This window comes from Symphodus melops (assembly GCF_947650265.1).
Source record: "Symphodus melops genome assembly, chromosome: 3".
NCBI classification, from domain to species: domain Eukaryota; kingdom Metazoa; phylum Chordata; class Actinopteri; order Labriformes; family Labridae; genus Symphodus; species Symphodus melops.
The window spans coordinates 11,542,380-11,567,073 of NC_136693.1; the positions used below are offsets into that span (position 1 = coordinate 11,542,380).

General features: G+C 40.6%; 1 protein-coding gene across 4 annotated transcripts in view; it reads right to left on the reverse strand.

Moving 5' to 3' along the window:
• fam189a1 (family with sequence similarity 189 member A1) overlaps positions 1-24,694 on the reverse strand; it is a 90,350-nt gene that overhangs the window by 21,672 nt on the left and 43,984 nt on the right. For 3 of the 4 annotated variants that reach the window (XM_079338937.1, XM_079338938.1, XM_079338936.1), the window contains one exon: positions 16,417-16,473. In XM_079338937.1, the coding sequence (XP_079195063.1) occupies positions 16,417-16,473 (57 nt within the window). Of the gene's footprint in view, positions 1-5,168; positions 5,349-16,416; positions 16,474-24,694 lie in introns of those variants that run through there. The other variant, XM_079338939.1, reaches the window with a different exon arrangement.

Below are 24,694 nucleotides of genomic sequence, written 5' to 3' on the forward strand. Positions count from 1 at the left end.
ATCAGAAAAAAATAATACTGTGTTTCAACTACTTGTATAGTGTCCCCCTACTGACTTTATAAACACACTATGGAGGAAAATCCAGAGCTGCAGCAGCTGGTTCTCATTGGCTCTCACCGCTCACAGAGGTAACGCTTCACATTTCTGCCAAGGGCCATGGTGTATATTTATATATGCATGCGTGTGTGTGTGTGTGTGTGTGTGTGTGTGTGTGTGTGTGTGTGTGTGTAGACCATATCAATAGGATTAGTGGTGATAGGAGTTGAGTGACCCCGGGTTCAGAGGCGGTCCAAATAAACAGTGGAGGTGTTGATACTGACTCTCAGGAGCGGAACCCGGGGGACATCACACTAAACCAGACATAATGACTTCAACAGACACCGAATCCAGCAGGGGAAAAGCTTTAACACAGGGGCACACATCGCTCTGAATCCTCAACACTACGGTACGGCTATGTGTTCAGAGAAGACAAACGTTTACCAGAGCAATCACTCTTACCTGGCCAAACAGTAATTAGAAGAGGGTTCAGACAAAAGAAAGAGAAAGCACACTTTTTCTGCAAGCTTATGTAATTGTTTAAGTTGGAAGGGAAAGAACACCAGATGCGTATCTATTTCTTTAGTAGACGACTATAAGAAAAAGAAAAAAAAATCTTGCCTCTTGTTGGCTTTGATGAGTAGTCATGTTGACAGCATGTCAGACTGCATCTCCACAGGCTGTGATGGATTAGTTCCTGTGGTTAGAGACATCATGTGGACACAGGGTAGCCCAACAACTTCTACTGGCAGATAAGACATCAGACCCATAGTAAGTGTACAGTACTGCATCTTACATCTTTGAGTCCTTCTTAAATGTATCACACTGATTTGGTCATTTCTGTTTATTGATATTAACGATCAGGGTGAATTTTAAAAAACTATAGATACCTGTTTGAATACCCCAGAAACAATGGTAGAACTCCTAGACAGCCCGCATTTTGGTAAAGCCCTGTTTAATTAATATATAGAATTCTCTGAACACATATACCAACTACTTTGAAATGGTGCAAATGGTAACACCACAGCGATCACTCATAATCCAGAAGACGTGTGTGGGGACTTCTGGTCTGTATCTGCACAAACACACATTTTTGAATGTTCTAGTTTCATTACTGTGCTTGGGACATTTCTGGGAGACAACCATTGGGCGGTGATGTGAAACTTTCAGCCTACGCTCCGCAGGTTAGGACAAAATGAAAACACAGTGAGGTGTTTTCAGAGGTGACATCACTGTCACACCTCTGTTCACTTTCTGTCTCAGACCGTGTGCAGCAGAAGCTAAGTTAACTTCTGCGTCTTTGCATCTTTTTAGTATTTAGACAAGTGAATGAGGTCATTCTGCTCAAGACAGAAGTAGGAGAGCTGAAGGAGTCGCACACAGCAGGAGGAGCACGTGTGCTGTTTGTTTGTGAGCTTGGGTATTTTCTGTTTCTATCAAACATTAAATTAACAGAGATGATGTTGTTTGTAATCACTATAAAGTGTCTGCGCCTGTAAGGGAAACAGAAGTGTTGTGTTCTGTCTGAAGGTGGACGAGTTCATCTAGATGCCAGTGCTCACATGTATTGATTAAAACATACCATGAAAGAGAGTATCACCCTGAGGTTCAATGGCTGATTAACCTCTACTTCTCAACGTTTTAATCAACTACTGACCTCTAAAGAGCTAAAACAAGGAGACTTTGCCCCCCCCCCCCCCCCCCATCTTCTACGAAGGGCGACGTAATGAACGAGCTCCCAGCAGACTCCCACGTCACACAGAAGTACAGCAGCAACTTTGTTGTTGCTCTGTTATAGCAGTTCTCTAAATATCAAGCATGACGAATGTGCGGAGTAATACGATGTGAAACAATCAAAAACAGAACAGGCCAACAGCCCCCAGGGAGTAAAGGCACAATATTTAGAGCTTCCCTTGTTGACTGGCTGCAGGCCATAAACCCCACCTCATCCAAATAAACAGATGGGACAGGGGTCTGTGCCATGTGTTTCAAAATATGAACTGTGTGTTTGAACATTGTCAGACGAGAATTTCTGTCACTATTGGGACAGACAATTAAGTTTATCTATTCATCGGTCCATCAATACATCTATAAAAATATAAAGGCAATTTTGTTCTGCTGATGATTTATGTCCAAGAAAAGAAAACTTAAAAACGATCAATACAGTTATTGCGCTTTCTATATCTCTGGGTTAGAAGAACCCATTCAGCTCTTGGCGATACCCACCTGGGGGATCTTTGATGTTTCATCGGTAAGTTAAACACTTGCTTTGGTTCACAGAAAGGCTGCGGCATCAGTTTTACCAGCCAGCTGCCTTATGTGCATGTCTTGCTTCCAAATGACGTCACCAGTGTAATAGGTCAGCACCACTCACTGGGATTTTTTGGCTTCAATTTTAAAAAACAAAAAGTGACACTGTCCATAGTCACACACAGTCAAAGGTACAAGCTGATTTATCAGTTTTGCTTTCAGAAGAGATACACCTCTTTGGTGTCCCCCCCACAAATCCCTCCATAAACTCCAACTGGTCCAAAACTCAGCAGCCCACATCATCACCAGAACCCCTTCCTTCTACCACATCACCCCCGTCCTCCAGCAGCTCCATTGGCTCCCAGTTAAATTTCCTATCACTTTCAAAATACTTCTGTTTACATTTAAGGCCATCCACAACCTTCCCTTATTATTATTACTAGGAAGAGTCTCATATGTGTCCCCTAATAGCTGTCTGATCGATGAATCCTGTTTTTCTACACAGTCCTGGTTCTATCAATAGCCACACAACAGGTACCTAATCACATTCAGCTTACTTCTTTAAGTTGTCAAAGTGTACAGTTGAGCTGAGATACGAGCTATTGAACCAGGCCTGTTGTTAGTATTGTAGTCTGCAATTGGTGAGCTGTCAACTCTGTGCTGAGTCTGGTTTGCAACAGTAAACAGTAAATGTAGCAACAGTTTGCTCACGCACAACTAACACTAATCCCAAAGCTTAATCAGTCAATGTTTGCTCCAGAGTTATATCAATGTGTATGTGTGCAAGATGTTTGCAAAGGGTTTTATATCCACTATTTATGTCCAACAATATGTTGACATACCGAGTTCTCAGAGCAGATTACTTATCAGTAATCGCTCTTTACTTAAAACAGTTTTGTATGTTAATCTGGTATTTTTAATCAATCACATATTTTTTTTAATGCTTTTACTGTTTTTTACTCTGCAAAGTTCTTGAGTTGCTGCTTTACAGAATAATTTGACTTGCCTATCATACTGAGACACAGGTAACATATAGAAGACAAAGATGTGACTGCTATGTTGTGTAAATATGATAAAGTAATGTCTTTTAAATTAGAATCAAAACATGAACAGAGCTATCCAGCAACATGTAGAAACTCTTTTTAGTATTGAGGCTGAAAGTGGCCCTAAAGGCTGAAGGAGAGCAACGTGACCCGAGCTGTGATTATGTGCGGAAACACCTCAGTTGCTGCTGCCGCCTGGATTATGCTGCTCTCCCTTCTCTGAGCCATCAGATAAGGGGGTCTATCTAATTCATATTCTAATTAATATGGAGCCACACTTCCTGCTTCTCGGGGCCTTGGGGGACGACATCATTCATCGAGCATTATCTCGAGCCGAAAGGTTCCTGTTCACCCAGCCAACCGTGCTCTTTCACACTCAGCCTGGGCTTCCTCTCAGTCTGCTCCTTCTTTTGTCAGATCCCTTACCTGTCACTTCCTGTCATTTCACACATAATGAGAGCACCTGGTGGATGGAAAATAAAGGATCAAAGATGGAGACTGTAGGCGTGACTTTTGTATACGGATACAAACAATATGGTTTAAATGCAACCAGGAGAAATCAAGAGGGAAAAAAAGTGAGGGCGCTGTATTGAAAAAGCTCCCAAAATTGCCTCCAGGCCGACGTATTCTAGTCTTTGTGGGAAACAGCAGAGTGGAACAGCAGATTTTTTTTTTCCCCCCTGTGGCTTAAACCACATCTCATATTGTGTCCCTTTATTCATATTCAATTCAGTTCCCTTATTGTCAATGAGTAGAATGAAATGAACAGAACAGCCTGACTTTGAATCACAATGAAAAAGTAGATAAAGGGCAAACCGAGGCAGTTGATGAGATACCTTCAATCATTGCTAATGAAGAAGGGGTTGAAAATTCATTCCATTTGGCTTCTCTCTGTGACAAACATTTCTGTTTAGAGTTTTCTGCCTGTAAATGCTGTTGATAGTGCATGGGTCCTTTTTTGGGTGTAAGGATGTGTGTTGTTTGAGCACGAGCAGGACCAATGAAAAGGTAGACAACAATAATAAAAACATCTGCAGCAACCCAGCAGCACTGTATGCCAGGCTCAGAGTAAAGGCTGGTCTAAAACCTATCATTATAAAGAACAATGTCTCCTAATCAGTAGCCTCATTCAGCCTGAGGCCAGGTTCAGCTGACACACATCACACACTGCAGCTTAACTGAGGGGGTCCACGTAAGCAAGTCGCCCCAAGAGGGATAAACTGCTGCAAAGAATCGTCTTTATTCACCCTACTCCTCCTCTTTGCAGCTGTTAAGAGCAAAGTTGATTATTAGAGCAAAGACACTCTGACTGATCCACTCATTTGAGTGTGTTCTCTGCACATCCAAAGTCTGTGAGGAGAGAGGAGGTGATCTGAGGAGCAGTGGGAGACGGAGAGTGGCAGTGCTAATGCAAACTGACCAGAGGTGATAGGCAAGCTGTGAACAGAGGGAACACACTCCAGAAGTGCACACACAAAGACACCCTCCCTCTCTCTCTCTCTCTCTCTCTCTCTCTCTCTCTCTGGTGTATAGAGGAATAACTCTTCAACAGGATCACTCAGTGTGAAGCTTCCACCTTGGCGGGAATCCACCCTGCTGAAGTGTCCCTGAGCAAGACACTTGAGCTTGGTTCGACATGTAGGTTAACCCAGCCCACATTAAGAGCTGCTGTTAATGGTTAATTATGCAACGTGCTCTTCTGATTCTGCACTGTGATTGGATGGAAAACACTCCACAGGAGCTTACAATCACAGACACACACTCATGCCCAAGTACTTGAGCAGGGGTGTCCTTCCTTTATTCACACTTAATTAACCAAATGAAATAAAACGCACTCACCAAACAGCTGCCATTGTAACAAAGAATTACATCAGAAATTATTGTTTTGACGGCCAATAAATTCAGATTATTGATCAGATTTTGGTCCTGTTGCGAATTGTCTACCCTGACCATAAAGTTAGATTTAAAAAGATACGTTTGACAACATCAATAAATAAATAAATGCACAATGAGCTACAATGAACGTTCAGTTTTTACAAAGGATGCTGAAAAGATGCAAAAGGTTGTCGCCTAGCAACGGGGAAATATTTGTTCATCTCTTCTGAGGCGCAAAGAAAACTTATCACAACAAACCCCAAGCTTCCTGTCTCTGCCTTTGTCCCTGTGCCGACAGACACATTGCAGCAGCCATATTTCCATCTTCGACTGTTACATCAAGCTCTTTTTTTAAAACGTGATGATAAATGAAGAGGGCTTCGACATCAACCACACGGGTCCTGTGGAGCTTGCTGTTGAAACTTCAGTGAAATAAGGGCCTTTATGTGAACGGAGGGGGAGGTTTACAGTCACAGCTGACACAGATCACACACTACAGTTAAACTACTGAGGAAGGTCAATCTTTTTGGTCGTGTGTGACACAACTCAAAAGACCAGTGAAGAAAATCACGACGACATCATCAAATCCTTTAGAGGACGTCTGAACAGAACCTAAAAGATCTGTTTTTGTGTATTTTCCTTTTGCATGAAAAAGTGCAACGCTGCTGTTGATTTTGCCTTTCAACCTCCAGCTCCCACCATTGCACAAGTATGGACTTTGTATTTTATCTGTCTGTCTGCCTGTTTGATACACACAGTTTGTCTCTTTGTAGCAGTTTTTGACAGGGGGTCTTGAGGAACGGCATCCCCCCCACATAAGCAGCTCCCTCTGGGTCAAGTCAGGGAATTACAGGTCTCTACGGAGGAGGGAGACACAATACGAACACACACACATAAAATGCTAACAGAAAGCTGAGCTGAAATTGTGTGTGTGTACATTTTGAATACTGTCTGTATGTCTGTATATAGACATACACTATATTTCTGCATGTGTTGTTTATGTGTGGGTCTGTGTGCAACACCCGTAGTTGTAATAAAAACCTACTGCCTGGAGGAATAACAGGGTCTCTTCACAGCCTCGCGATTACAGAGAAAGGGGATACATGCAGAATTTAGATTTTTTAGCAAAATATGAACAAAGACCGATGCGTGCTAATCTCATCATTTTCATTTTTTCACCCAAAAGGATGTCATGGAATATGAGGTGAAAGTCAGTCAACATTTAGATCCTGTTAATGTCCATAAGCTGCTCTGATATCTCTGTCCACTACAACGTGTTAAAGAAATCAATGGCTTCAGGATTGTTAGCGGTTTTGCTAGCCTACTTTACTCTTATAACCCTCATGAGAGCTCCCCTTTATTCAATGAAACAATCAATTCATGGCAGAACTGCACTTACATTAATTCACAGTGCTTTCAGCTTTCATTTTCTCCTGTTGATATAATGTTGCTCTATTTCTACACCATGGAGGAGAGATAGCCAACACTCTGAAACTAAATGTTTCTCTCACTGTGAGTTGCTGGAGCAGCAATATAAAATGTACTCAGCCGTCCATACATTCACATGCAGACATGCAAGCCTGAACTACGCTGCACACAGTCAAGTGCACACTCTTCAATCAACAAAGCAAACACAGCCCGCTGCCTTCACTTCAGAAGTTTTCCATTATGGACTTTAAACAGAAAAACATCTCAGGACAGCCACATGCCCTTCAATAACGCTCAGAACCAATGAGCTTAAAAAAAGGCAGATTTGGCAGTAACTTCAAGCCTTTCAGGGAGCTCTTAAAGTAGTTATGTTGCAGTACGTACCGCTCCCTTGTACACACAGATAAAAATCTAAATTATACATCAAGAAAACCAAAGGCAGGAAAATTCACAAATGTTTGGTTTGACAGACGTGTCAAATTTAAACTCATTTCTGCAGACTTTTTCGTTAGAGTGAACATGTGGTCAAACAAGAACAACATTATTTACTTAGAGACTGGAGTGTCACATATTGAACCAAAGGCAATGCTAATTATTTTATAGTAACAGTGCTCATATTTAAATAATATCCAGTTATCAATAACATACAATTACTTCACGAAAGTAGTTATTCATATACCTAACCAAAGAGTTTTCCACATCATTAACCACATGATCTTATTGTTGCTATAACAACAATGGCAACTTGATTGACAGTCACTATGACAACCAAGGTTACCTAAGAAAAAAATCCAGCAGCAAAGGTTTTCTTGCATCCTTTTCTGAATCTCCAAATTTCCAAAATGCAATGACATCCAAAGACAAACTGATGCCTGCATGTATGCATATCACCAACATGCTAAATAGGACCTGCATTCAATCTGAAAGTGCAAGATGCATGTCTTTGAAGAGTCAGACAGTCATACAATACACTGTCCTAGACCTTTCTTTACTCCTGCTCTTCGACATCAAAGGTCACAAGAGTGTGAAAGTAGGTTTCCTGCACCCAGCCACAGGATGAGTCAGTATAAAAAGAAGCCTGTCGGGGCTTTAAGGCAGTAGTAGCTGAAGTTATGCCGCAGTATCAACTCACTCAGCTGCAAAATATGGCTGACATGATTGTGTGCAAACTTCAATTACGTCTGGAGTCCCTGACAAGTGACCAGAGAATAAGAGCTGTTCAGTCAACTGTGAAAAATAAACTGCCGGACCTTCCTTCTAATGCCTCTATTTGCCCAAAACACAATCACTGCCATGTCACACACACTTCCAGCCATTTGCTACAGAAAGGGATTGGCATTAGTGTGACAGGAGGGAGAGCACAGTGGAGCCTATTTGTTAAGCTTGACAATAGCTGAAAGAGGAGCACAAACTTTGTTTTGTGTGGAGCTTTGAATGACTGCGGGGATCTTCTCAGCTTTGATTTTTATTATTGTTTAAGGCGTTCAGTGTGGCAGCTGAAATTTTGGGACTGACAAGCTAACAAAGCATCATTTTGGTTGGTTTACAGCACATGCCTGCTGTTACTGAAAGAACCTCCACTATACATCCTCTGCTGTGGGATCATTAAGATCAAAAGACAACCAAACCGCTGAGGACAAATTTAGTTTTTTTTTATCATCTATTCTCTCATTGAAGATTTAAAAGTAACCACAGAGGCCATGACAGCGGTGGGCGTCAAAACCAGAGACAATCCCTTGTTTATGTTCACAAGCATCGAAGCAAGAGAGAGAGAGAGAGAGAGAGAGAGAGAGAGAGAGAGAGAGAGAGAGAGAGAGAGAGAGAGAGAGAGAGAGAGAGAGAGAGAGAGAGAGAGAGAGAGAGAGAGAGAGAGAGAGAGAGAGAGAGAGAGAGAGAGAGAGAAATACATTGCAGTTGTTTCAGTTAGATTGCTAGAAGTCAGGATGGATTAACTTGACTGTGTGCTTTCATGGAAATAAAATAGAGAAAAGGCAGAAGGAAGTTAGAATCATCCAGGATTAAGGAGGATCCAACATTGTCTGCTGGGGGAAAACACCAGGAGCCCAAAGCAATAAGTCAAACCACTTATAGAGTAGGCAGGCTAAGAAAAACCACCAACCAATCCCTGCTGGTCACAAAGCAGGGACAGGGGCTGCTAATGTGCAGGTTTCACCCCTCCTTAAAAGGATTCAGTTGTGCTTTTAAGTCCGCATGAAAAGTGCTCAACAATTAAGGATACAACTGAGATGGACACAGCCCATATCTCTTCCTTTGTGGTCTGATAGACTTTTAATCAATTCATGCCTTGAATGGTAAAAAAAAATGGACCTGACACTTAGTAGTTTTTGTTGTTGTGCTGTTGAACTGTTAATCTTTATTGCATCAGAGGAGAGATGCCCATTTCCTAGTCACAATCACTCAGTGTGCCATCTCTTACTCGCTCTGCCTCCGTCCTTCATCAGCTACAGTCATATTTATGGGCTGTCGGGGTCGCAGGCTGTCACATGGAGCAGCTCATAAAGCCTTTCACCGATGTGATGGTGGCCCGGCAACGGTGATGTGATCGTAATGGAAAGCACAACTTTATGATGTGAATGTGCTGTGATTTGTGTGCATCGTTAGCAACATATTCTGAGACATTGTTAAAAAAAAAAACGAAGGAAGCTGCCACCCTCTCATCCATGCAGCGGTACAGTGTGTGTGTGTGTGTGTGTGTGTGTGTGTGTGTGTGTGTGTGTGTGTGTGTTGGGCTTCAAACATGTAGCCAGATCTCATATTTATCCTCAGGAAATCGTTGGCTGTCCTGATGTCCCAGAAATGGGTTTGTAAATACTACACACTCTTTTTTGCAGCTGATCTGAGATGAACATGGACACACACTTCAACAAGGAGGGTCAACACTCACTGGCGCTGCTCACACACCTACACAAAGCAGACACTCTATCCACAATGTTCCAGCATTCATTCTCGCTAGTATCAATTATCTAACATCTCATTTTATCCTCACTTCCATCTGTAAAACAATAATTACCTCCTCTCAATCTTTTTTTTTTTAAAGTATTTGCTCAAATTCTATAGTAAAAAAAAGGGGAATTTCTTGCTGAGGCATGCTTAGGTAAAAGGAACAAATGATGTGAATTTCCAGCGCTCACTTATTTGAAAAGTTACCTCATGACAACTCACTTTGTTTGTCAGGAAAAGGGTTAAACTCTTTTATCATATGTCTTACTTAGTCTCTGTCTCAGAGGGTTGAAAGAGTCGGGGACTATTTTGGGATGTCTCACATTTGAATCAAAAGCTGTTAGTCTGTGTGCACAAGCCATTACCTCAGGGTTGCCTTGGTGACTATGAGCTGTTACCTGACATGCTGCAACAGTGCAAGGGTGGCAAGACATTTCCCACCAGTAAAAGACCCTTAAGTCACGGTTTTTAAATAACTGTATTGCACAAACCTGCAAATGAAAGCACAGATGTTACAAACGTAGGTTTTCATTAACTCATTCATTTTTTTCAGAAAGGGGCTTCATAACATGCTGTTCTTGTTTATTTAATGTGCACAGGTTTACAGGTGTAAATGCAGTGTTAATGCGTGAGTATTTTTATTCATAGCAAGGGGCCTGTATGAATATAGCAGTAGGGAAATATCTGTATGAACTTTGATAAGTGGTATAAAACGTAAAGAGGAAGTAACAGCATAATGACAGCCTCTAATCTCTACAGATCAAACACAAAGGATTGTTCTTCGAGCAGCAGGCAGGACAGGGATGAGCATATCCCTCGGATCAGGCTAGAAACATGCTCTGGTTCCAGCCTGTCACTCTTAAGGTCAGTGAAGGCATCGTTGAGTCCCACCATACAGAGGTGACTGATGTGAGGAGATTGGCCCTGTTTAATATCAGCCGGCAGTTTTTACTGCTATCAGAGACTGCTCATGGCTGTTTGCAATGATTAAAGTGTTCTCAAAGAGCTTCTAAACATACTTACGTGTTGGTGCTTTAAGGAAAACACAACAGTGACTAATGCTTGTTTAAAACAGTAAGAGAAAAGGGGCGGGCACTGAGAAATTATTTTTCCTGCAGAGATGCCTCATACATTTTTTGAACATACAGTTTGGATTGAGCACTCACTGGCGGTTGGATAAGCTCAGGTGATTTATGTTTTTGGATAAAGGCAACAGCGGCAATAAACATAATGAAATAAAAATAAAAATAATTTTTCAGATATATTGAAATGAACCAAATCAAGTTAGTCGAGGAATTGAAATTCTTGCATGGTCCAAAAGTTCTAGTAATCGGATGGGTTTGTTTTAGGAGTTCATTATCATAAATCTGTAGTATTCCAAAATGTGAATAACCTTGGAAAGAAAACGTTGTGTAAAAAAAAATCTGATCTTAATGGGACATTAACCACCATTTATTTGATGTCATGGTAATATCAAATAAATGTCATATTGATTGTTTCACATAAAATGTTTCAGAAGAAAAATGTTTAGACTTGAAAAATTATTGCAACAACAAACCAGCCTGCTGACGGAAAAGTAAAGCGCAGAGAATTCTCTCTTAATGTCCACTTACCCGAATATTGGATCAGTTTTTCATTGAAATGAGCTAAACTTTCCTGCCAGCACTCCAGCCAGTTTCTTAACAGAAGGGCTGAGCTGACAGACATCTCCTACAGCTAATTCATTTACCAATAACAACCTATCCATTTAAGCTCCCCATATGAGATTAAAAAGTTGGATTGGCCCTAAATCAACTTCGATGGAACTCTGTCTAAATGGGAAAAGGACAATAGATCATGAGAATGAAGCATGAACTTGCTGATCTGATGGTTTAAGGCTTATTCTTCAACACACAATCAAAATGTAAAACGGAGAAGTCAGTAAGTCTCTGTATGTCTGAACTGTAGTGTAAGTGTAAATTGTCGATGCCATCTGGACATTCACGCTGCTAACCTGTCCTGTACATCCAGATTTAAACATAATTGAAGAACATGTACATTAGGTTGACGAAATCCTTAATGTAACAGAAACAAAAGCAATCCTGATGATAGCTGCTTTGGATTTTATGAACATGATTTTAGGTCATTGGAGTCGCTTTAACAAAGAAACTGGTGAATTTAGAATGAGATCAACCATTGCAGTCCATACAAACAAAGTCTGTGTAGCAGGAGAGCAGTGTGACACATCCAGGCCATGATTCACCTTCAGCGCTCAGCTTCGGCCCTTTGCTCTGTCACTAAAGGACAACTTGTTCTTCCATCCCTTTGAAAACATGAACATGTGAAGTGGCTGCACATGTTAGACTCTCTTTCTCTGTCTGACACTTCACAAGTGCTCTGACTGCTTCACCTCAAGACTGCTCGACCTCTCCATTAAAATCTCTCCAGACTACAAGTCAATGCTGAGACATATCGAGTCAGAGCTGTGGTGATGTTGCTTTCTTTATAAGAATGAAACAGTTAAACTATTTCACACACACTGAGCAAAAACTGCTATGGAAAATGAGCGCCTTTCTAGTCTTCTGTCTTCTGACTATTCAAAGAGCTTTTTACACCACATGTCACATTCACCAATAACACCGCATTCACAGGCTGCTATGTGTCCATCAATATTTAATAATCCCATTCACACACGTTCACACTCCGGTGAAGAATGCACAAGGAGAAATTTGCAGGGGTTCAGTGTCTTTCCCAAGGACACTTCAACATGTTGCTGCAGGAGCTAAACCCCTGACCTTCCAGAAGAGAGACAACTGACTCTACCACTAAGCCACAGTGAGCCCAGTCACTAAGATAAAGACTTTAACATTTTTACAAATATGTGCTCATTTACATTATTTAGACAACATCAGTAATGTCGCCGCACTACTGGAACAAGACAAAAAAAAGCCGTAGTCTGAAGCGAGGCTAATTGCCTTCTGCTTCTAGCTTCCTTCTCATGAATCATGACAGTCGTATCAATCTCATTTGTACAGAATCAGCAAGACAGAAACACACAGTAGTGCAAATAAAGGGGATGATGTTCCAGTCCTGCAAACAGCTGACCTCGAATTGCATTCATTACAACAGAAAACGTACATTAAACACAAATATCTTTTCTTGTGTATGGTGTATGTACTCGACAGAAACTTAAGACAACAACACGCAACAGTTTGGTGAGACAAATACTGTACCACAGACTATCTCCATTTTTTTTACCCCACAGGACAAACACTGATTTACTGCCCTCTGTCTCTCCCTATACACATAATCTATCACAGTCACAAACAGCACAGGACTGCAGGTCGTCTTGTCTTCCTCCCGCCTGCTTCTCAATGATACCAAGTAAATCCACCAGTGTTAATGCATCAAACTTGACTGGATAAAAACGACAATGTGTTCTAGGTTATTTCAGATAAGGTAAAAAAAAAAAAAAAAAAAAAAGCATTCCTCCTTCCACACATAGTGTTTTTTTCTGGTTCCTTTAAAAACAAAATATCTTTTATCTGAAGTTTACATAGAAAGTTTGGGCTAGAGAGAATCTTAAAATATTCAACACATGTTCTCTCCCCACCATGAGCACTTGTTTTTCTTGCAATGTGGCGTCAGACACATTCAACCATCCGAACAGTGAATGAAGTGTCATGAGCTGATTTGACTGCGATGTGTCACTCACAGTCACATTGCTGCACAAGTTATACTTTCGACATAACTGTCTCATATTTTCCATATGGAACTCAAATCTGTCTCTGAATTGTAAATGAATTTAATAATTCAGTGACAATGTGAATTTCTTAAATTCAGAAATGTTGCTTTTAAATGTCTCAGAATATAAATGTCTGCAAAGCATTTCTTAACGAAGACAAACTTATTATCTTTATCAATTCATAATTTAATCTGTGAAATTGAAAACACAATATTCACATCGTAATTTGATGAAGTGAAATGAAGACATGCATTTGGATTTCTTAGTCTATTTAAAGCTCCTGTGAATACTGACAATTTTGTCCTGTCCATGTGTTTATGGAGTTTCACACAAATAAAAATGTGCGTCATTCACTGTGAAACTTTGCTGTTTAAAATGTAGGTAAAGACTGTTTTCTTCAACATCCTGTATCACACTCTGTCACCTACACCTACCTGGTGGCAGAGGTAACACTAAAAAAAACCCAACTAGTACTAATACTAACACTGGTACAGAAATGACAAATCTTATTTCTGTTGACAACAACCTCTTTCCTCTGACTTTGACCGATCATCCCTTGTTCCTCATGTTTACCTTAAAATGGAACACAGCATTATCTTTAACGTTTCTCTTGGCTTTAACAACGTTCGAAACATTCAGGTAAATGTTAGTTAAGAAACTCAAAATCCGTAAGGTCTGGATGTCATTGTTTCATGTGAAACCTATTGTAGCTTTGTATGACTTGCAGCTTGAACATTTTTTTTTTTTTTTTACTGCCGTCTAAAAACCCTAATCCAGTATTTTAAAACTATGTGACTTTTAAAATGGCAATAGGTCTAAAGTTAACTTTAATGTGTGATGTCACAAATTTAATTTTCTTGTTATTTCAAGCGAGTGTAATAAACTGATAGAATAAAAATGGTCTATTATAATCTATTTCTTGAAGAAAAACTTCATATTAACGGAGTCATAAATCGTTAACTGGATCTGGATTATATTTCTTTTAACTGAATAATTTAGTCACAAGATAATCCTTACAGCTCTAAATTAATTGGCAATTAGAATCAATCCAAAACTGTCCAGATCATATAGTCCTGCACTGGTCCTAGTATTTTATTTAGTGACAAACCCATCTTGAATAAGTCAGCCAGAAGAAAAATAAATGATTAAACACTAAAGCAGTTTGGAGAAGGTCCAGTTATTATAGGTTCATGATGCAGAGCAGGGCCACCCACAGTTCACAGATGGGTTGGTGCTGCATTGCCAGGCCTCAGAGCATCCAGCCTGTGTGTATTAGTCACCTGCCAGTCATAGCTGGGGCCTGGCCAGAAATGGGAACGTTTGACTGTGAAAACTAAACATTACATGCTGCAGTAAGAAAATCAAACCGGATATTTGTTTTTCATGGTCACAGACTGAGACCATCTCTGCATCCTGGCAGGAACCAACTATTCCAGTTAATTAGGCATGATTTTTAAAGAATAGAGGTAAGAGGATTCAATCTCAGAGTCCACAATGTGTGACCAATTTCTTCTCACACCTCAGTGACAGGATATGTTCTGTGATCCCCCTCAGCGATGAAAGATTCAGATCTCTTCCTCTGGTTTAACATTACACAAAGGCACAGAAAAGAAGGGGGTTGATAGACATGTGAAGAAAGAGAATGCAGAAACATGCGTCAGGGAAGCAAGGTGATAAAACTAAAGGGAGCGAGACAAGTGATTCGCAGTTAGAGCAGAGGGGTGCGATATGATGTGGTACGGCAGCTGAGATGAGATGAGATTACTTATGACATTCAGAGAGCATGAAATAGAATTGGGCAGGGGCTTTTTTTTCTGCAGTGGTAAAAACCATAATGCATCCGTGTTTCTTTTTGTAGAACAAAGGGGAAGAGAAAAAACTAAAACTTTAACTGAGAGAAACGAGGGTTACAACATGAACTACATGACAGTCAATTAAAGGTTTTCAGTCTCGAAAATCGCAGAAACATATTCTCCTGAGAAGTAGATAACGATTTCACAACTCAGATATACAGCTACACTGCAAGGCCAGGGTCTGTAATTATCTTAAAAGTCCTTTATACATTTTTTTTTTCAATGAAAGTTATGAAAACTTTCCTGTGTCTGTCAAGTTAAAGCAGCATGTAATTCTTCACAGCAGATTTTTTTTATGCATATGAACTGAAAATATGATAAGGTGGTGCAAGCTTCACAAAGAAGGCTGCCATTCATTTTGTTTGCAGTGAATTTGCATGCAGTCATATCCTCATCTTAAATGCTGTGCTGTTTGTAAATATAGGAAAATATGCATCATAAACAATTTATTTAACATTCAATAAATGGACAGTTGACATTTTGACATGCTAATTGCCTATAATAACTTGAGACTTAAAAAGGTAAACATCTGGAGCATTTCAGTATTACAAAGTCCAGAAATCATTAGTCCTATGTGTCATCTTTTGTTTCGTTTGACATTCCTTCAAATGTTACCAACAAACAACTCTGGTAATATATGGAACATTCTGAATGAATAAAATAATGGAAAAAAACGACTGGTAAACTACAGAAAAATAACGGGATTATAACAGAGGAAGGATGTGGATTTTGTACCACATTATAAATGGTAATGTTGTTTTAACTTTTAATGATGTGTCAGAGGGTGTGTTTGTGTGTCCACCTCTCCTAATGGGCTGCAGTCATCGAACAGCTACCTTTGACTCTTCTTACTTCCTGTAAATTCCACGAATCTCTCCACGAATCTGAGTTTCATGTGTTTGAATGATGTTTCATCTGTTAGTTGAGGAAGGTTAGCTAACACTTCTGACTGACTTTGGTCACATGGTTCTCAGATCAGATGCTATAAAATAACATAACACCGTAGCTGTGATCCCGGGATTTATAACACAACCTTAACATGCCTCAACTTGTGTTTACAGACAGTTACAGCTTTTCGCTGCAGCTAAACCACAAGTTTGACCAGGAACAAGGTTTGGACCGCATCTTGTGTTTTTCAGTAGAAACAACAGCATCAAGACTGTACGACACATCTCAATCATCGCTTTAATACACGGCCTCTTGGGTCCCCAGATTAGTGGGCGAGGATGAACGTTCAGACACTCACCACAAGAGAGAGCGGCCTCTTCCATGACACCACTCCGATCAGTCCAGAGAGAAGCACCTGTGGGAGGAGACAGGTGTAAGAAGTGAATGATTCGGACAAAAACAAAGACATAGGATTAAAGTTTTTATGCCTATATTAAAAAGACAGGTCGGTGGTTGGACGCAGAAATGGAAGATATATAGAGTGGAGGAAGACATGCTGGATACAGAGCTGCTGCTTGTCAACAGGCAAGACAGACCAGTAAGGAGACCCTGAAGGCACACAATATTAAACTAAAGCAGTTACCCAATACACAATCTGCTAATTTTACAAAGACAGTAGGAAACCTTCCTAAGGAGGCCCCACTCACTGTTGTTGCCCTGCTGAGCGTCGCTGTGGAAAACGAACGTTTGTCAATCAGTCAACATAGTAAGATAAAAAGAAATGATCCCTCTAACGGAGAGAACAATTACACAGGAAAAATACTAAAAGGATCACACGTTGGGACACTGGCAGAAATAGCAATGATCAACGCTGGTTGGATTGATTGATTTTTGCCGGTAGGGCCCCAAAAGACTCGAGAGTCACCACTGGCTGGATAGGAGCCACAGGCCGGACTCAAGCCAGAGCTGCTAGCTTTGAGGAGTGCAGCCTCTGTGCTACTGGCATCATGCTGTAAGAATGTTGGGGTAAAGTTTAACATCCAACAGCATGATGGACTGCCATGGCATTTGGTCCAAACGTTCATGGTCCCTGGAGATTATTTTTTTCAATACTTCAGTGACCGCTTAACTTTCTTTTACAACACCTCTGTTTGTGACCTGCTTTCCCATGTAAGCACCTGTTTTCTGCATGTAAGCATCATCACCGTTAACATCCAACCGGCAGTAAAATCAAAGCAATACTAAGAGCATAGCTATTTACTGGCTAATTATAGCGTAGTTGAGCACATACATTATTTCCTCAAATAAGGGATTATCTCTCTGTGTTACCTCTCGGTACAAAGTGCTTCTGAAGTGTCTTTTCAAATCTACTCTGACTGAAACATCATCCTCTACATGATAGACGGAGTAGTACACGAATCAGGTGGGAGTTGTCTCTCTTGTTTGGCAATTCTGCGCCCATCTGTCATCTGATTTTTCACTTGTGTGTCAGTATGGCTGTGGAATTTTTTTTTGTTGTTGTCACGAGCATCATCATGTTCCCAGGCTCACGATTGTATCCATTCTTTGCCTTTTACTAAACCTGGGAAGAATCAAAACAATCTTTGGTATAAAGGTGTTGCAGAAAAAATGAAGGCAGTACATATACTGTAAGGAGAGAGGCCACATTATTCAATCAGTAGGTTAGGATTTAAAAAAGTGATTTATTTGTATTTCCAGGCTCTGAGAGTGATTCCACAGTGACAATAGAGAGACTACAAATGTCAGCACTGTTCACTCAATAAATGCCCACATAACATATGTAAATGTTGAAGTGACAAAACACCTTAGCAGCTGTAGAAATGTGTTGTTATCATTCATCAAACCATGTAGGAGGCAGTGATGGATGTATGTGTTCAGACAAATATCAATTTTCAGAACTGAAAACTGAATACTTATGACCATGTGATATTTTAGTTTTTCTTATTTTATAAAAATAAATTTGCCAAAATTTCTACATTTCTGTTTTTTTCTGTCAAGATAGAGTGCTGAGTGCACATTAATGAGAAATAAAATGAACTTTTTGGATTTTAGCAAATGGCTGCAATGAAACAAAGAGTGAAAAATGTAAAGGGGTCTGAATACTTTCCGTACCTGCTGTACTTCTAAGTGTTGTTTCTTCGGCTAGTCAAACAGAAGAAATTGTGTTTTTTATCTTTCAAGACTTTTTGTGTGTTTCTGCTGTGGCGACTTCATCAAGCTGTCTCTCTGGACTTGTTTGTGTTCCAGTTTTTTTTTTTTCCATTAGTGCTGATTTACTTTTTGATTTTGTGCTCCATCTACCCGGAACCAGTTTGATGCTTTGGTCTAAATAAAACAATTTAAGCTGTCTGGACACATCTTGACGTGACGTCTGTTCCCTCTTGTATTCAACACTCCAATCTAGTTATTCATCCATCTGTTTTATTTCAGTAAAAATACTACAGATGTGTGTTCCTTCTTTGCAATGATGTCAGTCTCCACAGCAGTTGTTCTTGAAATTAGCTGCTGTATGAAAAATACATTTGGAGAAGAAAAACAACACATATTGATTTTGGTAGCGTGCGTTGTTCTGGGAGGGGTGTTGCCTGCTTCTGTAGGTGTGAACTCGCATATTGTCGAAACGTGTGTGAACACAGGATACTCATAGCCTCTGGTGCTACGTTCCTCCGTGCACTCTCTCTGATCTTCACCCTCCATTAAACACTGCCATGCTCTCCCTGTTTCAAGCCATCTTGCCCTCCTTCCTCCTCCTCCTCATCACTGACTTTCTCGCTATCTACTCTTTCTCTCCAGTTTCGCCTTGCCTCCCTTTTCCAATTTCTCTCTGTATCAAGCTCCATCTCTGTTTTTCTTGCTCCAGCTCTGCGCCCACACAGTCACAGTGCATTTTTTGCTCTCAATCCAGCCTTCTCGTTTCTATTTCCCTCTCCATCTTGTTCCACTCTCCAGTCAATCTTACACTCTTTCACTCACCTTGATACCCAAAGGACCCAGAAGCAGGGCTGTCAATATTTCTTCTTGGTACATCCAAACACTCACATATTCACACACCCATAAGGCTGTTTTTATCCTCATCAATACATTGGAAAAACTCATCAATAAATGTATTTAGAGCTTGATCATTTGAAAAATTGAATTGAATAGAAAAACACAAGAAAAGCAAACAGTTTAGTTCTGAAACATAATACAGAAGTCAGATGTGTACCCTTGGTATGCATGCACAAGATGAAAGCAGCTCAGAGAGAGACTTGTGTTTAATGACCTTTTTTACCTCATATCACTAAATTCCTGTGGATACCTGATTCAGGATTAGAGGCCAAGAAAACGATTGTGCGATTTATTTCTTCTCAAGTTGTTGCAGTTGTCATGGCTGTCGTGTGTTTACAGTGGTGGTCAAATCTGCAGTCAAGCTTTAATGACACCATAATAGACTCTGTAAACCCAATCTTGGTCCATCAGGCACAATTATGTTGCTGCCTGTCTCTGTAGTGACTGTAGGAGACAATCTGCAGCCAGTCTGAGCTTTGAGCTAACGTCAGCTGTCTGCATCGTTATTCTACAGGCTGCATTTGTTTTTGCAATGGCAGAATCTGCCTCCGAAGTATCAGATCTCCTTGTGAATGTATATGAATAGCTATATTTAATAATCACTGATTAATACCATGAATAACACGAAACGTCTCATTCATAATTTTGTCTTCTGTTGTGTCAGTAAAGGGAGAGAGGGGTGTCCATTTGGCTTTTGCTTGAACATGTAATAAACTGTTGCAGAATGATTTGGGGGGAAAAAAAGGAAAGAAAAGCCATAAAGGTTTGATTGTGGTAGCTGATTCTTTTTTTTTTTATGTTTACATTGGAGCTGTGATGGAGATGTACAACTGGAGCGAGCATCCTGATCCAGCAGAAATCAGACAGGCTTGCATGTTTAATGATGTCTCTACTGTGTCTGTTCTGTTCAGTGCTGGTGTAAAGTGGCTGCAGAGGACGGAGGCTTGTGTTACTCTGTGATACTGCAGGTAACATTCAACTGCTTTGTACTGGTGTCAGGCACTGCGACAAAGTGTCCAGAGAGGTTGTGTCCTGTTACAAGTCACCCTCTCTCTCTCTCTCTCTCCTCTGCTCCTGGCAGCAGAGAGAGGGTGCAGTGCACAAAGCACGACAGATAAAGCTCCTTTTATAATGCAGCTTCTACTCACTTTTCAAAATTCAGTGCTGTTCACTTCCCCTAAAGTTTATTCAAAATGAGTCAGTACTGTTACTCTTGTCATTTTCAATTGTCGCGTGATGAACTGGAAAAAAACCACAAAGATTAAAGGACCACAGACATGTTCATAAAGAAACTCACTTTGTCCTTCACATGGGGCACATTTATATGTACACTGCTGGAAAAGGGTGATTAGAGCAAATATATAATATAAGATGAGTTTGGGGTCATACTTTTTTTTTAATGAGGCTATCTGCTTTGAGTCCAGTAACATCGTTGTTAAAGGTTGGACACACACACACACACACACACACACACACACACACACAATACTATTATTGCCATCATGCCATCCTTCCTGCTTCTCCATTGTGCACCGCATGTCTCTACATGTGGGCGTGTGTGTGTGTGTGTGTGTGTGTGTGTGTGTGTGTGTTTGCTTCCGGGGCAGAAATGGTGTGAGAGCAGGAGCCATGTGAGAGCTTTGCTGGTTGTCAGTCACTGGAGGCTTTTACCCTTGGCTGCTGCCAGAACAGGATTAACATGCAATACTTAGCAGCATTAGTCACCGAAACCTGGGCTGCACACCCCAACTAACATCCTGAGCAACACATCATGAACGCTCGCTGATCCATCTCCCAAATATATTTCAACTGATGAATAACAAAAGAATGTTTCTGAAGACACACAACCTCCGAACAAGGAAGTGGCACTTAAATACATTATTGTCATCCGTGACGAAACGATTTGCACTTAGTTAGCCATACTCTAACGTGTTAAAAAAAAAGAGATGAACTGTTGTAACACACCATTTGCATTTAGATGCTCTGGATTTGGAAACCCAAAATCATGACCTGGAAATTAAAACGCACATCTTTGGATATTTTACATTTTAGAAAACATTGAACAAACGGTATCAAAGTCCCAAGCTGAAGGACCCAAGATAATAAAGACATGACTGTGATGAATGTTTTCATGAATGAGAGTTGAAATCTTAGTTGTAGAGTGAGACAACATTTTCCAAAGGTATATCGGTTCCTCAGCAGAGCATGAGGCAGCGACAGTGACACAGCTAGCAGGAAAGAACTTCTCATGGCAGATCGTTTGATTAAGCCAGCAGAAACCTCTCAATTAATGTCTAACTCTATGACTTCTTCTGACTAATGTGACACCATGAGGATTTCTCTAGCTCCTAATACAAACACACATGCACAAGATTCACAAGGGCACACACACAGAGAGGACTGACAAGTGTAAATGGGAGCGGAGAGATAAAACAAGGATTTGGCTTTTCACAGGACTGGATTAGAGGAGCCAGTGTCAACGCCATGAAAGAATGCATTACTCTGATACTCTGACAGAGACAACACCTACAAACACAAACACTTCAACGGAAAAAATGAGAGGTGCCGAGCTATTAACTCAAGGCCAACTACAAAGCTATAATTTAAAGCACAAAAAAGGGGAAACTTCCCTTTTACAGGTCAAAGACTGTTTGGCAAAGTCGGTGTGAAAAGACCGAAGTTAAAGTGCTTTGTGGCATGAAAGGCGTGTGATCCCAGCTGTATGCCTGAATGTGGTCAAACAGAAGGGGCAGCAGGTCTTTGTAGCTGGAGCAGCAAATTCCGACACACTACTGAACACACAATGTCAGTACAACCAAATCATCATTTTACGATGAAAGAAAAGTAGTGGAATGTCTAGATAGTTAAGGATGTATTAAAAAAAAGAAAGAAAAACAACAAACCAATAAAAACACTGTGTTGGTGTTTACTAAGGTGACGGGAAGGCTAACCGACAATAAAAACTCAAAGGAGAGCACATACTTAAATTTCTCGTTATGAGTTATGGTACTTTATTCTGTCTCCAGAAAACAAAGAGGCATGTTCCGGGGTTATCATTAAGAGCTTGAATTTGGTTATCTTCTTCTTCTAGCTTTGGCGATCCCTGTCAGAAAGGATTAGAATCTGAACTGTTATTAAGGTCAGATGCAGCGATCAATAATGCACACTCCTTTTTCTGGAATAGTTGGCTCATATTAAACTCAACAGTTATTAAAACACAACACTGGCATGGAAGTCCTGATCTTTGATAACATGAGGAATAAGAGCTTCACTTGTGAGCACACTTGGCTAAAAGCATGGCAGCTTCATTTGCTTGGAGAACTAGGTGACATACTGGTTATCAAATATCTGCAGACCAAATCCCTCTGTTCGTTTCCTCACGTGCTGTGTACCGTGGTTTACAGGCATGTTTGTGAACAACAAAGATTAAGGAATACGATTCAGCCATCCCAGGAATCAAAGTGAGTGTGAAAAGATCACGAGATGAATCATAGACTGCTGTTCTTTCACAGTACTAATGAACGTAAGGCTCTCTTTAAAAACAGTGAATTGGTTTGAAAAGGACTTGAGTGGTTCAAGTTGTTGTTATATCTTCTAGCTTCGTAGAAACAAAACAAAAACAAATCTTGTCCCTCAAGGGTCCATTATGGGACCTGTCTTATTCATCATTTTATATATAAATTTAATATTTTTGCTCCATCTTGTTCAAGTGACAGAGTCACCTTAAACGAGAGCATTTTATAAATGTGGATGATTCTCTAAACAGGATCAAGGATAATCTCACCAGTGTATATGTGCACGTCTTATCAGCCGCTGTCCTTACCAGGACTCTCTTGTGTATGTATTTTATATCTCATCGGGGACGTAGGAATAACATTAATTCATGAGGAGTTTAGGTCTGTTCTTAGTGTACGTCGTCATAGTGAGGAGCTCTGAGATTTAAAAAGAAGTTCCGGTTGAGGCAACTTAAAACTGGAGTCAGTTAAAGCTGTTCAGACGCTGGTTAAGGCTTTGGACTAGACACCTTTTGCTGCACATGTTCCGGGGCACTACTGACTAGAGGGAGACCCTGAAGCAGAAAGCAGTTTCAGGGCACAGCAGAGGATTTGTATCTCCCAGCCTAGAGAGCTCTGAAGAAAGCCCCAGATGGAGCTTCTGGGGCGAAAGACATCCATTCTTCTCTACTCTGCCCTTTCAGAAACTTGACAGATCCGACCACATTGGCCACATTAGGCCACAGAAGATGCATCTCGTCCCCGTCTATTGTATCCCTCTGTTGTTTTGATGCTGTACATTTTATTGACATGTCTTGTATTTCTCTCATCTTGATTTCTCATTTGAAAAATCTATTTCTGGGTGAGTAAATTATATAAACCTTTCATGCTGAAATCACAGCGATAATTTAAATGATCAAATATGGCAGAAGAGGTGTTCATGACTCCAAACAACAGTTATGAAAAACAGATCTGTGGGTGCTGAAAGTGCCGTGGATTCTGCTTAATCACAGTCTTGATCTTATTCTTATTCATGAATGCATTGAGCCAATCAAAGAAGCCATTACTAAGAGCGGGGGTTTGCAAAGCGGTCCGTTCCTCAAACATCATTACTGCCAAGATGGATGGAGCCAGTGCGGTTTCCATGGTAACCCTGAACTGGCCATTTGCCAGGATCCATAATGATTTCCCATCAGCCTGCCTTGCCGAGAGGAGCATGGATGCACGCTGGTTCAGAATCCCCCACAACATCACACACAGGCTCATAAAGTCTGTCATACATGGGAAACTAAACACAGGAGGCAAAATAAACAAACCCCTCCTTTTACACAAAATACACACACTCACACACACTGCCTCAATCCCCTCCACTCCTACTGCGCTCCTTCATGGGAAACAGCTACTACCATTTCCTTTCACCGTTTCCTTTTTGGACAAGAGAAGGAGACGGAGTCAACACACCACTCTTTCTGAGCTCTTCTGGCAGCCTCTCAGCTCACAGTAATCTGACATGTGTTAAAGTGTGCGCACAGCTTTGTGTGAGAGCCCGTGTGTGTGTGTGTGTGTGTGTGTGTGTGTGATTCTGCCTTCATGTATGCGGCAGGCAGAAATGTGTGAATCTGCAGAATATGTCTTACCCTTCTGGCCTTCAGTGAAATGATGAGCCTCTGATTAAATGGATGTCGATAAGAGAGTGGTCTTTTTGCTGTGCACGTGAATTGCCTTCTCTTCTTAGTTTTTTTTTTTTCCTTTTCACATTTTCATCCATCTTTCTTTAAATTTTGAACAGATTTTTAGCCCCAAAGACGATAAATCCTTAAGACTTTGACAATCCCTCGAACTCCCTTCTACTTCCACCATAAATCTGAAAAAAAAAATGATTGGTTTAGATTAAAGCTGGGCCCAAGCTGTATGATTGAAAACATTTTTTTGGTGGAATGTGAGTGTTCAACGTGCGACTGAATTGTTTACGGCGTGTGACCTAGCTTGCGATTTATATGCTCACACTGCATACCGTGTTGGGCCTGACCACACACTCTCAGCATCACTAACAAACAATTTATAGAAAGCTTA